The sequence below is a fragment of the Fusarium keratoplasticum genome, chromosome 3 (assembly GCF_025433545.1).
Source record: "Fusarium keratoplasticum isolate Fu6.1 chromosome 3, whole genome shotgun sequence".
Taxonomy (NCBI): Eukaryota; Fungi; Ascomycota; class Sordariomycetes; order Hypocreales; family Nectriaceae; genus Fusarium; species Fusarium keratoplasticum.
Genome location: NC_070531.1, coordinates 2,779,726 through 2,793,617, shown reverse-complemented (window position 1 = coordinate 2,793,617; position 13,892 = coordinate 2,779,726). Strand labels below are relative to the sequence as shown.

Sequence of the window (13,892 nt, the reverse complement as noted above, 5' to 3'; positions counted from 1 at the left end):
CTCTGCCTCCTGACATGCCACTACCACGATCGTTCTAGAAACGATGCCGGCCTCTATCGACTCGGAAGTGAAGCCTCTCCCCCTGGTCGCAGGCTGGGAATCTATCCCCCTCGACGCAGACTGGACGAATACCATCTTTGACATAAACTGGAAGCCCGGCATAGAGGGGGAGCGTTACTTTACAGACTCGCAGGTTTTCTAAGCACCTCATATTGCTTTCTAGATAAGCTGACATTCAAAGCCCTGCCCCCCAAAAGAAGGCTTGGGATCGTGGCCCAGCTTTGGTAGCACTCCCAATTCTTGGTTTCTGTGGCTTCATGTATACCATCTGGGACGGGATATGCCACTGGGAGGAGCTGATCTGGCCTAGCGGTGATATCGCCACCATCATGCTGTTGAAGGCCTACTGAAAGAGCAGCACCCCTAACTGAGACGCATCAGGAATGAGATCGATGCTCTATACTGGTTTCATCTAGGGTGAGCACCCCTTCTTCGACAATCAACTCTGCGTATTACATGCTAGTTTGCCGACAACTAGGCCAAGCTCAAGTACAGGAACTACTACCACACGGGCCAAGGAACAAAACAACGACCAAGGCAAAGAAAGGAATGAGCACATCCTGCTCTAATGATAATAACAAAAATAGAATAAATAGTCTAGAAGAGACCCATGCTAGATTTTCCCCATGATCTCTCTTTGCTCATTTTAGTGTTTTTATGTACATTCACCCACTCATGATGAAGTCATGACCTTTGAGAGGAGTTATGAGATGATTTGCCTCAATTATTTCTTGGCCCTCCGGACTACTTCGTAGAATATGCTCTGGCTTTAAACAAGACCCATAGCCAAAAGTCCCTCAAAGCACATCCAGCTCGATGATCGTTGATCGACGGAAACCTTGCTCACTGACAAGTTCATTCATTATGCTGACCGACCACGATAGTATTCAACTTTTTCCATTTATTTCTCTTGTTTCTCCTCCTTCTCTTACTTCACACATCCTCCCACTCACTATGCATCTCATCTCACCTCATCTCATCGCAGCCATTCTTAACCCAACGAAAGCCCGAAGTCGCCCTCAAAGCCCTCTCTTTGTATTCCCATCCCTTCTTCTCGTGTCATTCACTTTTCCATCCCTTCGTATACGTACATGAGGAAAAAAAAAAAAAAAAAAAAAAGGGGAACCAAAAATATGGTGCTCTGGCCGTTCCCAAACCGCCCCTCTTCACCCCTATTTAGTTCTGTTCGCCCATAAAAGAAATATGCATAGATCCAACCCATGTCCGTCTAAAACCATCCCAAAGCGTGTACAGGGCGTTTTCCAGAAAAATTCAATAGCAAATGTGGACCAACAGAGGAGATAGACAGATTCCGCAAGCAATCAAGTGCTTGTTGTCTCGTCAACAAAGGCAGAACTGCAAGCTGAGCCATCACATGGATCTATTGCACCGTGCCTGCCTGTCTGCCTTTTGAGTCCCTTCTGTTTCACCAACCAGATACCTGCTCTGTTGGCGGGTCAACGTTTTCGTTCGTTTTCTCCTTTGATGCTTTGACATCCTCGCTGCGGCACTCATGCATTGTTCGGACTCGAGATTGGACTGACGGTGTCGAGTGGAGCTGTGTGCAATGCTGGTCTAGCCGGCCCGTCACTATCCAGGCCCTCTCTCTTTTGGCGCAGCACGTTGTTAACCCATTCTGCTACCTCGGCGTCCTCAGTGGACGACTTCAGGTCAATCTTGCCGACCGCTTCTGCCACCTTCTCGACCTCGTCTCCTTCCTCCGCTTCTTCAGTAATCGTTTGGGGTTTGCTGAATTCGCTAAGCCATGCGTGCTTCAGCATCATGGCATAAGTTGGTCGTTTCATGGGGATCTTGTGGAGGCACCCTCTGACAAAGTCCTTGGCTGTATCCGAGTAGCCCTCTTCTGGCATTGCCGGTGGTTCGCCCTCGACGATGGCCTGTTGATGCAGTTAGTTATCTGGCATGGTTGAAGATATGTGAGGTCACTTACGCTCAGTTGGCTAAAGATGGTGGATGACACCTCGGGCGGGTAAGGGTAGGCACCCTTGGCACACTCGATGATGGTCAGACCCAGACTCCAGACATCGCTCTGGACGCTGTATGACCCATCTGCGTTGCCCGCCTGTGCAAAACCGCCACCAGAGATTCGTTCCGGCGCCATGTAGCTCTGGCAGCCGATGTTTGTCCTGGCTATGCTGGCCACGAGGTTACCACTGACGCCAAAGTCGCAGATCTTGACCTGGCCGCGTGTGTTGACCAGGATGTTTGTCGGCTTGACATCACGGTGGATGATGCTGTGCTCGTCCTTGAGGGACTTGAGACCCATGACTGTCGAGTATGTGATCTTTCGTAGCACGTTCTCTGGGATGCCTCCGTTGTACAACTTGTCGATGGACCCGCCGTCCATGTACTCGATACACATGTAAACAGCGCCCTCTTGGAAGAAGGCACCGTAAAAGTCGATAATGTAAGGTGAAACACATTCGTGGAGGATGACGAGCTCCTTCAGAATGGTTGTGAACTTGGCATCGTCAAGCTCCAACCGCATCTCCTTCATGGCCATGATGGTCCCGGTTGTGCCATCGCTCTTTTCTGAGTCGGCAGCATCCTCAGCCGGCCTTACTGGTGTTGGGTCCGACTGCGAGTACTGAACAGGGACGGGCTTTCCACCGAGACCTTGACCGAACCGGGGAACTCTCCTCTTGGCATGCCTCACCTTGTAGACGGTTCCATAGTTACCCTTGCCCAGCTCTGCCAATGTTTCCACCTCGTCGAGTGAGATGCTAAAGGTCTGGCCGTTGGCAAAGTTGACTCCGGTCCGTGTAATTGTGGCAGCGCCATCAAACGTCACCCAGCCCTTCTCAGTGTCGATGTATTTCTTAAAGTCGTCCATCTTCGACCCTTGACCTGCAGGACCCGTTCCGTTCGATTGTGGCTGGCCAGGCTTGTCGCCTGTAATGTCCGACAGCTTCCCAGGAGGACCTGTTCGTCTCATGCCGGTGGTCGGGACAGGGCTTGCTCCGCCCATATCAGACAGCTTCATGCCCATACCACCTCCCATCTTGGCCCTCCTCTCGCTCAATGACGGTTTCGGGAGGATGGGAGCGGACCTTGGATGTGGGACGGCGCTTGGCCGTTGCATATTAGGAGGCATGCGCAGATTCGCGGGGAAACCGTTTGACATGTTACCCGTTGGCGACTGTCCCGCAGGCGACATAGGGCCGCTGCCAGCGGGCGACATGCCTTTTTGCATTCGCTGTTGGTGTAACGCCCGCGCCTTGGCCATGATGCTGTTTTCTACCGAGGCACCACCGCTTCCGGCGAAGCTCGACGACGTCGACACAGGATGTCTAGCCATACCCAAGAGACCCATGGCTGTCGAGTTTGGGTTCATGTTGGGGGGATCAGACACGGACCGTAACGACGGCATTCTTCTCGGGAGCTCATCGGGGCTGTCGTGACTGGGAGATTCGAGTGGTGTGCTTGGTTCGGACGAGTCTTCAGAGCCTGGAGACGCAGGTGTGGAAAACTCCTTCAAGGACGAGTCGTCCGGCGTGGCCGGAATCGAGCCGGAGGCGGACATCGGAAGGGCACGGCGGAGCTACCTAGGTAAAAGAGACAGCAAGACTGTTGAGCAAGTTGTGATGGTGGAGGATCGGGATTTCTGCCAACAGCGGGAAACAGGTGGTAGAACAAAATTCGATAAGGCGGCGTCGAGGTCACGAGAGACAGCTTGCAAGGACCGCGGGGAGCTGTCGATCGGAAGACGGGACGCGATCGATTCGATGGGTACGAAGAGGAGGGATGGAGGGGAAGCAGATGGTGCGATTTTTGGAGCTAGACGGAGGCTCGCAGCGGGCGGTCTAGACCTTTAGAACTCTAGACTGCGACCAAAGCGACTGGGGGCCTTGTCGCCGGAGGATGAAGGTTGCAGAAGACCGGGGACGAAGAAGCCCAAAGAGGCACGCTGGTTTGTGATATCGGGATCGATGGCCCTTAAGCGGGTTGAAAATTGTGTTGCGTCGGGTGCAGATATTGCACTTGGGAGGTGATGGCGGATGCGCGAACAGGGATGCGGGTGCTGCGGAGCTTCTACCCAAACTGTATCATGAGAAGCCACCTCTCAACCATGATATGCCCAAAACAGGCGATATTCGCGGGACGAGGTCGACGATGGTTCACGAACTTCGAGGAGGGGTCGACGAGGAGGTTTCTCGGCGGGATCTGAAATAGACTCGGCCGTTAGCATGCGTTTCTTTTCCCTGATGCGCCGCCTCTTGCTACTCGTGGCTAGGCCACCGGATGCATATGGCGATTGCACTCGTACCTCGACAAGCCCCCTGGCTGCAATGAACCGCAAAAAGGCAATGGAATTGGCTCAGGTATCCATCCGATCCGGCGCGTCTCTGTGGTCGGGCAACGTGCAAGTGGCCGGGTGCGGGTGCGGGGTCGCGGGCAGGCTTGCGCAGGTGAACAGAGGAGCGAGGGAGGGGAAGACGAGGGGCCAATGACTTGTGTAAAGCTGCAGGCGGCGTCTGCGCGGGTAGGGATGCGCAGTGGAAGCTCAGAAGTTGCGAAGAGGTCGCTGTGAGGAGGAGAAAAGTAAGACGACGGTGAAGTGGATGATGATGGTTTTGTGAGAAAGGCGCGAGAATGTGGTGGTGGTGAGGTTGGTATTTGGTTAAGGTTGGCTAGGACTGACCAGACGTGGAACCTCCAACCTAACCAGCAAAAAAACCGGTCCAAATTACGGCGCAGCTCTCCCCTCGGACACGCTGGGCACCGGCGCTGCCGCTGGGCGCCGCTTCAGGTGGCTTCATGGCGAATGCCCCTATCCCTGCCCTGGACACTACAGGTACTTGGCGATGGATGGATGGAACTCCCCGCGACGGGCTTAGGTTGCGACAGGGATCCAACCTATCGACGACTTTTTGCAGTGGAAGGGAGGGCAGAAATCTGCGCTAATGTCACTGAAATTGTGTGACCAATGCCAAAAGGTCCCAGAAATATGGCCAAATGGGATTTTCATATTTTGCAGAGACCGCAATTCAGCGAGGTCAATGATCGCTGGTGCCGAGATGGTGATGTAATCCGCCAATCTCTACCGTAATTTTCCAGACATTTTTAGCACCACGTCCAGGAGTAAACAGCTGCGCAAGTCTATAAGATAAAATGGGTAATAATGCGCCGTTCGGGAAGGAGTATGATTTTCCAAGGCTTCGCGCGCGATTCCTCCTTGATTTTGGGAAATTTGCGACGCCATCGTCGATGGGGAAGCTGTTCCGATGACGTTGATGCTGTCGATGTAAACTGTGGCTTGAAGCTGGCCTTGGCTAGAGGTGGGTACTTGGACGAGCAGTGGGAGAAACACCGCAGGTTAAACCAGACTGACACAAGTATCGGTGCGTCTCATCTTATAAATTAGAGCGTCATGTGTGCGTCTTATTTTATCAGCCTCGGCCCAGTCGGCTGCATCGCCTCATAACCTGCTTGATGCCCTGCCTTGGCGGTGCAAGTGATGGGCCAGCGATATCCCCGCTACCCGCTGCCCACGATGAACATCTTTGACATGGCATCAAGAGGGGTAAAGATATGCATGGATTTTCATCATAGAGAGGGTTAATCACCAGATAAGACAAAACGAAACAGGTGTATCTGAAACAGCACAAGATTATCACGCCTATCAGTCGACCAGAGACATAGGAGACATGTATCGGTACTATCGCGATGGTGATAAGTGTGGATGGAAAATTGGAGATGCTGATTTCACTTTGGCAATATTCTAAGGCATGTTGATTTCTAACAAGCCAACTTGACATTGGTGTAACATAAAACAACCTGTGCCAGCCTCGAGTACCAACTGGAAAAGGTCTGGCAGTACAATGATATCTTGTCTCGTTTTTGCCTTCAACATTACCTGCTCGCGTGTGCATGCATCATGACAGACCGCACATCTCTGCCCCTTGGAGTTGGAGACCAGGCCTGAGACTGCCCCAATCGTCATGGCATCGGGGGCTCCAAACCTCACGTTCCACGTGGGGAGCCGGGCCTGCCAATGCTCCCTCGCCGCGTTTGACGTGCGGGCGATCAAAGCACACTCACTTCCACCTTGGGGATGTCTCTGACCTTGGTGGGATGGTTGTGCGATGTGCATCATTCTCTCATGCCAGACATGTCTGGCCACTGGCCATTTTACGTTGACCCCTGGAACGCGGGCTTACACATAGCGGCGGAAGCAAGAAACCTGCAAAGGAATGCTGGATGAGCTTATGCAAGGGCTTTGCCGTGGCTCAGGAAGGAATAGCAATTTCGTTCAAACCCCTTGGAGTTTTCAACGGGCTTCTGGCTGGATGTTGAGGCTACCTTATGCTAGGTACTGCCAGGCGCAGGCTTGGGCTCTAACCAAACTGGGCTGTGATTGAAAAAGAGTTCATGGCTGGTGTTGTCTCATGGATCAAAGATTCTCCCCGAGTCTCGTGACTTGTCTCGTGGAATTTCTTTTTGCCCATGGCTGGATCGCCCAGCACAGCCTTCTTCTCCTCAGCCGAATCCTGGGCTGGACCTTTTCTTGGCTTGTCCACTGCCGACCTCTGAGCATGGAGGGATGGACAACGTGCCTTGATTAAGCCATGACGAAGGCGGTTGTTGCCATGGCGCCACAGTCCAAACCATTGGCGCCCCACCCAGGTCAACTCTTTTCTCTCTACCCCTGTTCAAGCCACCCCGGGACGCTTGATGATTGATTCCGTCACCTCTTCAAACATCGCTTCGTCTCGATCAATCAGCTTTGCTGCTGCTCGCGAATGTCTCAGCGACCGATTCGCTGGATGGCTCGCGAGGGGAGTCATCGATTGAGGCGTCACGTCGACGTGGCCTCGTTACAGCACAGTCGCAGCGCGAGCCCAATTGGAGCCTGCTCCGATCGATAGTTGGCCTCCCAAAGACGCGTGGCGCGGCCATCAAAGTGTAGGAAATCCTTGTGTGTATCACCCACGCCCTGACGCCACGGCAAGGTTTCAGCTGCTCTGCCCCGGACGGTTCGGGCAATGGCTGGGTTACCTCAGGGCGCATATGCTCAAAAGCTTGTTCCGGGACAGTTGCAGCTTGATGTGCCCGTCACAAAGAAAGCGGTAGACAGCTCTCAAGGACCTGAAGCGAAGCTCCAGCTTTGAGTTACTGTAGTCGAGCAGCCAATGCAAAGTAGACGGGGCATCTGACAGCACATCGCCTTTGTCATAGTTTACCTAGCTGAACTAGGTTATCAATCGACCATGGGGGAACGTGCATCGTGGGTTTGCTCCAGGTATCCAAGATCCAATCCATTGCCATGACCGGCACCGCCGCCTTTCGCCCCATCTAAAGAGCCCACTCCCACGTCTTTTCCCTTGATCTCGCCATCACTGCCGTTGCTTTTTTTCCCTCTTGCAACCTTAAAACAGCACAAGACCTGGCCAATTTCAGAGAGTCTTGCCTTTAATTGCTCTCCCCTGATCCTCCCGCGCCTAGCACTATTGGTCGTTGCTTGGGTGCCTTATCTTTCGCAGTCGCAGTCGCAGTCTGCGCGCCCCCGATAAAAGCGAGCTCCCCTTATCGCCCCCCAATTTGCGCCGACCACCAACACCAACACTTACTCCATCTTTATCAACAACGACGACGGAACGAAGCATCGCCAGTTTTTGATGGCTTCGTTGCGGACCTTTTCGGTACCGTCGTTCCGGCTGACGCAGTTGGCCCAAGATGCATACGAATTGCCTCTGCAGACCTTAGCGAACACCCATGAGTCGCATCCTTCTCTGGGGCATCTTTGCCTCCTGGTCTTTGAGGCCGTCCTCGAAGTAGTCTGTGTCAGTTTGCCAGGCTACATCGTTGCGCGACTCGGCCACTTTGATGCTGAGAAGCAGAAGTTTTTGGCAAACCTGAATGTGATGCTGTTCACGCCATGCCTAAGTATGTCGCGCCTATCAACCTCTTGCAAGCTCCTTCAGATACTGACATCTACCAGTCTTCACAAAGCTCGCCTCGCAGCTTAACGCTGAGAAGCTTTCCGACCTCGCCATCATCCCCGTGATTTTCATCGTCCAGACCTTTGTGTCCTGGACTGTATCCGTTCTCGTCGCGAAAGTGTTCCGATTCAACAGACGCGCCTCCAACTTTGTCACCGCCATGGGCGTCTTTGGCAACTCAAACTCGCTGCCCATTTCTCTCGTTCTCTCGCTTTCGCAGACACTCAAGGGCCTGCACTGGGACAAGGTTCCTGGAGATAACGATGATGAGGTCGGTGCCCGAGGCATCCTATATCTCCTTATCTTTCAGCAACTTGGTCAGCTCGTCCGCTGGAGCTGGGGCTATCACGTCCTCTTGGCTTCCAAGGACAAGTATCCTGAGTATCGCGAGCAGATCGCCGAGGAAGGACAGCGATATCACGATGAAGAACACGAGGAACCCGAGATTGAGGTTCTGATCGAGGGTCTTGATGGGGAGACCGAGGACGAGGGAGACCGACAGAGCATCGATTCGGAAAACTATGACCCTGCCGGTCGCACGCCCATTGCCCATGCTTCCCGAGTCTCGCTGGCTGTCTCTAGCGATGATGATTTTCTTTCCAAGAAGACCACTTTCAAGAACCACCAGGGACAGGCTGGAACCAATGGCTATCTTAACGGTAACGAGGGTGGTATTGAGACATTCCCTCGTGTCCCATCGTTGGAAGACGATGAAGAGTCCTGCGGTTTCTTGGGGCGAGCGACCTCGTCGGCAAAGGCCCCTTTCATTCGCCTCGGAAAGGCGACATCAAAGGGTGTCTGCAACTTGTACCAGAAGTCCCCCGCTCCGGTCAAATCGTTCCTGAAGTTCATGAAGCGAGTCGGTGAGAGGTTCAACAACTTCATCTGGGAGTTCATGAACCCCCCGCTCTGGGCCATGCTCATTGCCATCCTGGTCGCCTCTATCCCCGCCCTTCAGCGTCTGTTTTTCGAAGAGGGCTCTTTCGTCCAGAACAGTGTCACCAACGCCATCCGTTCCAGTGGAGATGTCGCTGTCCCGCTGATCCTGGTTGTGTTGGGTGCTAACCTTGCGCGCAACACCATGGCCAAGGATGAAGCTCTCGACCCTGAGGAGGAGCGCATCGGTAACAAGCTCCTGGTCGCCTCCCTCCTTTGCCGTATGGTTTTGCCCACCGCTATCATGGCTCCCATGCTCGCGCTGATGGCCAAATACGTGCCCGTCAGCATTCTTGACGATCCCATCTTTGTCATTGTCTGCTTCCTGCTCACCGGCGCTCCTAGCGCTCTACAGCTGGCTCAGATCTGCCAGATTAACAGTGTCTTTGAGAAGACCATGGGCAGAATTCTGTTCCAGAGCTATGTCATTTGGTAAGCTAAACCCGGTCCCTCGGCATAATGCAGCCCGAGATGCGCTAACACCTGACAGGATTCTTCCCTCCACTCTTATTCTGGTAATGATGGCCCTTGAGGTTGTCGAGTGGGCTCGATGATAGATCTCTATACTTCCATGATTGGAAAAACTACGAGCACGACATTGTCGATTCGGCTTGGAACTCGATTGGTTTTGCTTTCTGAAACAACATGCGGGCGTTGAGGCGAGAGTTATACAACGGACAATATACGAATAGGGGCCACAAGGCAGATCTGAGTTGTTGGGACCAGACCCGACTTGGATGGACTGGACTTTTAGGAATTGCGTCTTTTGCGTGCGTTATCACATTACTTGGGACTGTCTGTCAAGCAGCACAAGGCCAGGTTTTGTTTAGAATTAGTATGAGGAACGACCTAGTATAAGAGCTTGTATTGTTCAGCTCACTTCAGTGTAGTAGCGAGCGTGATTACAAGCACAGCCTGATACCAACATTAAGTAATGATATTGTCTTGTCATGAATGACCTGAAAGTGCCCCTCGATCAGCTAGTGCCATTAACCAAGTTCTCGGTCGGCACGATTTCCCAGTCTCTCACGGTTCCCTTCCAATCGCTGATGCGCACATCCCTGATATCCACTGACACAACCCTGACCTCCTCGCCAGCCACGAAGCAATTGCGGCCACCGTCCTGGGCGGCGCCATTGCCGCCATTGCCATTGCCCTGCTGAAACCGCTGGATATCGACCTCCTCAAAGGTGTTGTTCTCGAGATGCTGCTGGCGATAATATCGCTCCTCCTCAGTCCCGCTGGGCACCAAACGGGCGGCACCTCCTATGGTGGCACTGATGCTAGATAGCTGCGATGTATTGAGGTTGAGGAGAAGGGAGGCGAGGCTGGAGCGTTGCTCGGGGCCGGGGGAACCACCAGAGAGGCGGCGGCCATGGGTAGGTGGTCGGTGAGAAACCCCTAGCTGAGATTAGCACGCCAACCCTGACAGATGAAAATCGAAGAATGAGATGCGCGACGTACAATCGTGGACGAGTAGAGACACATTGGGGTTTGCGACAAGATTGATAGTCTTGCGAGATGCCGGGTTCGTGGTCATGATGATGACCGGATAGTTGGAGTAAGGCGACGAAGGCAGGTATGTGTAGTTCATGAGCGATACTTGTGGGATGTTGTCGTTGCATGTTGCCAGATGAAGCTATATCCAATGTCAATCTTCTGTATTAGAGATGATACCCAACGCAACGGGCTGTCGGCGATGCGGGGGAGGGGTGCAGCGTACGAAGCGAGCATTCTCAAGGCACTGGACAACGTCTGGGGGAAGCGTCGATGTTGTCTGCTTGTTGGTGTCGCCTTGAGAGGCCTCAGCGTTGAGTGGTATATTTTGATCCATTGTGCGATGATGAGTGTTTGTTGATGTTGATGATGGAGTTGACCAGGATGGAACTCGTCTCGACGCAGCTTCTCCAACTCGGCACATTCCGCGACTCCCGGCAGGAATGATGACAGCGCCTGAAGCTTAGTCATCTATCGCTATCGATCTGGAGGGGCAATCGCATGTGACGTAGTGGAACACCTTCCCCAGAGCGAGCTAAGCAATTGATCTAGCAAGAGCTGCCGTCCGGGGAAGTCCTACCCGGCTACTTGCGGTTCCTCGCGGTCACGCCCGCCCTCAACCGGCTTGGACCTCTCAAGCCGACGGCATAGCACATTCACGGCATTAGAAACGAGGGTCATCAACCGAGAAAGGCCTTTTCGAATAAATTTTCCCCTTCCTCAGATGCTTCTCCTTGCAAACCTCTCCTCCTGAGGCCTTCTGAAGCTGCCATTGCTGTCTGTCTCTGAATTGGGTGCCTCTCTCTCCAACCGCCCGCCATGCGTTCCCTCCGCGCAAACCGTCGTCTTCCTCTGAAGCCTCTCCCTCGTCTCCTCTCTACGACCGCCTCTCCCAGCGCGGCCTCTGCTTCTACTGCCTCCTCCTCTTCTACTCCCAAGTATACACCGATCAATTCGGTCCTTATCGCCAACCGAGGCGAGATCGCCATCCGTATCAACCGTACTGCCGAACGCCTCGGCATTCGTGCTACCACAGTCTACACCGATGTTGACGCTGGCTCTTGGCATGCCTCGTCGGGTTTCCAATCACTTGGCCTCGGCCCTGCCAATGCCTATCTAGACGGCGAGAAAATCATTGCGCTGGCCAAGCAGAATGGTATTCAGGCCCTACACCCCGGATATGGCTTCCTGTCAGAGAACTCCAAGTTCGCAGAGCGCTGCGAAGAGGAGGGTATTGTGTTTGTCGGACCCCCAGCTACTGCTATGGCCGACATGGGACACAAGGCTCGCAGTAAGGAGATTATGACTGCTGCCAACGTTCCCTGTGTGCCGGGTTACCATGGCACGGAGCAGGGCGAGCAGGAGCTTCTAGAGCACGCCAAGAAGATCACATTCCCTGTTCTCCTCAAGAGTGTACGAGGAGGAGGTGGCAAGGGAATGCGAATTGTCTTGACAGAGGATGAGTTCTTGACGCAGCTCAAGAGTGCTCGTGCCGAGGCCAAGGCCTCCTTCGGTGAAGGCGGCGAGGTCATGCTGGTGGAGAAGTACATTGTCCGTCCTAGGCACGTTGAAGTCCAGGTATTTGCCGACAAGTGGGGGAACACTGTTGCCCTTGGCGAGCGAGACTGCAGTGTTCAACGACGACACCAGAAGATCCTGGAAGAGTCTCCTGCTCCTGATCTGGACGAGGCAACTCAACATGACCTCTGGGACAAGGCTAGGAAAGCTGCGTCTGCCGTGGGCTACGTCGGTGCCGGCACTGTCGAGTTCATCCTCGACAAGGACACCAACAAGTTCTACTTTATGGAAATGAACACTCGACTCCAAGTGGAGCATCCCGTCACAGAGATGGTGACCGGCTTGGATTTGGTGGAATGGCAATTCCGAGTCGCTGCTGGCGAGAAGCTGCCCCTGACTCAAGCAGAGGTTGAGGAGCAGATGAACCAAAGGGGTGCTGCTATCGAGGCACGAATCTACGCAGAGAACCCTGAGAAGGGCTTCATTCCTGATTCAGGCAAGCTGGTGCGTGCCTATCTGCCTACCGAGTTGCAGAGTGAGGATGTCCGCCTGGATTGGGGATTCCGATCTGGCAGCACAATCTCAGAGGCATACGACGGCATGATTGCCAAGCTCATTGTGCGAGGCGATACAAGAGAGCGTGCCATTGCCAAGATGGAGAGCGTTCTGCGTGCTTACGAGATTGTCGGTGTTGCTACAAACATCGAGTTCCTCAAGCGACTCTGTCAGACTGACGCCTTTGTTGCCGGTGACGTCGAGACGGGCTTCATCGACAAGTGGCGAGACGAGCTCTTCAAGCCTAGACACATCAAGAACGAGGTATTCGCCCAAGCAGCTCTGGGCATGGTCAACTTTGAGCTCCGAAACTCTGTGCCCCATGGCCAGACACTAGGCTTTGGCGAGGCCAACACCATTGGTGAACGGAAGCTTGCCTTTAAGATTCTAGACGGATACAGCCAGGAGGAAGGCGAAGTTGTAGAGGCCAGTGTGACACAGACGGGTCACAACCTTTTCAATGTTGTCGTTTCTCGCAAGGGTGAAGAGACGCCCCAAGTCTTCACCAACATCGCATGTCAACCAGAGCCAGAGGGCGAGGTGATGAAACTGGAGTCATACTTCCCCTTGGAGCGAATCCAGTCTTCCGTGGTCCCCCAGCATACAGACAACGATACCAAGGTCACCATCTTCCAGCATGGAGTCAAGACAGATCTTGTCCTTCTACCACCCCAGTGGTATGAAAAGGCACTCGGCTTAAAGGAGGCGACTGCGTCAGTTGCTGCACCAATGCCCTGCAAGATCCTGAAGAATGAGGTGGTAGAGGGCCAGACAGTACAAAAGGGAGCGCCCCTTGTTGTGTAAGTGTTGTGCTGTGCATCCGCCAAAGCAATGCTAATACAGGAGCAGGATCGAGTCGATGAAGATGGAGACTGTCATCCGGTCACCACAAGACGGCGTGATCAAGAAGTTAGCGCACAAGGAGGGGGTAAGTGATAACAGCCCGATCATATCCAATCAAGATAATTCTAACAGGTTGTAGGACATTTGCAAAGCTGGAACAGTTCTGGTCTTGTTTGAAGAGGGTGAGGCCAAGGAAGGAGAGGCTTGAGGACAATGAATACCATGATAATGTCGGGTTTTGGGGCGTCAAAGGGCAGACAATTTTATGCGAATACATGGGTTTTCAGTGCGACTCATGTCATGAATGAGGCTACGTTGGGTTACAAGAGGGCCTGACCGACCCATGTGGTCTCTTGTTAAGGAGAGGTTCTACATGACTCTTAGACTCTAGGATCGCAATGAGACAAGTTTAAATGCTATTCTGAAAACTACCAACTCCAGCCGTGATAACAAAAAGTGAGGTATTGCCTGTAACTGTATGCCAGTTTTCCAAGATGTCTTGGAAGGTCTTTTCTCTTT

General features: G+C 53.3%; 4 protein-coding genes across 4 annotated transcripts; 2 read left to right on the top strand and 2 right to left on the bottom strand.

Moving 5' to 3' along the window:
* Positions 1-1,571: 1,571 nt before the first annotated feature.
* NCS57_00421500 (Protein kinase domain-containing protein) lies at positions 1,572-3,604 on the bottom strand (the record flags this gene model as incomplete). The annotated part of the gene is made up of 2 exons (XM_053054184.1): positions 1,572-1,958; positions 2,012-3,604. 2 exons carry the CDS (start codon positions 3,602-3,604, stop codon positions 1,572-1,574), a joined length of 1,980 nt encoding a protein of 659 aa, XP_052916344.1.
* Positions 3,605-7,700: 4,096 nt separating this feature from the next.
* NCS57_00421400 (uncharacterized protein) lies at positions 7,701-9,514 on the top strand (the record flags this gene model as incomplete). The annotated part of the gene is made up of 3 exons (XM_053054183.1): positions 7,701-7,968; positions 8,024-9,392; positions 9,451-9,514. 3 exons carry the CDS (start codon positions 7,701-7,703, stop codon positions 9,512-9,514), a joined length of 1,701 nt encoding a protein of 566 aa, XP_052916343.1.
* A 422-nt stretch (positions 9,515-9,936) lies between these two features.
* Positions 9,937-10,821, bottom strand: NCS57_00421300 (putative PNPOx domain-containing protein; the record flags this gene model as incomplete). Its single annotated transcript, XM_053054182.1, has 3 exons — positions 10,684-10,821; positions 10,425-10,599; positions 9,937-10,361 (listed from the first exon to the last, which is right to left on the bottom strand). The coding sequence occupies exons 1-3, from the start codon at positions 10,792-10,794 to the stop codon at positions 9,937-9,939; spliced, it is 711 nt and encodes a 236-aa protein (XP_052916342.1). The 5' UTR covers positions 10,795-10,821.
* Positions 10,822-11,276: 455 nt separating this feature from the next.
* Positions 11,277-13,581, top strand: NCS57_00421200 (uncharacterized protein; the record flags this gene model as incomplete). Its single annotated transcript, XM_053054181.1, has 3 exons — positions 11,277-13,330; positions 13,380-13,458; positions 13,513-13,581. 3 exons carry the CDS (start codon positions 11,277-11,279, stop codon positions 13,579-13,581), a joined length of 2,202 nt encoding a protein of 733 aa, XP_052916341.1.
* Positions 13,582-13,892: the final 311 nt, after the last annotated feature.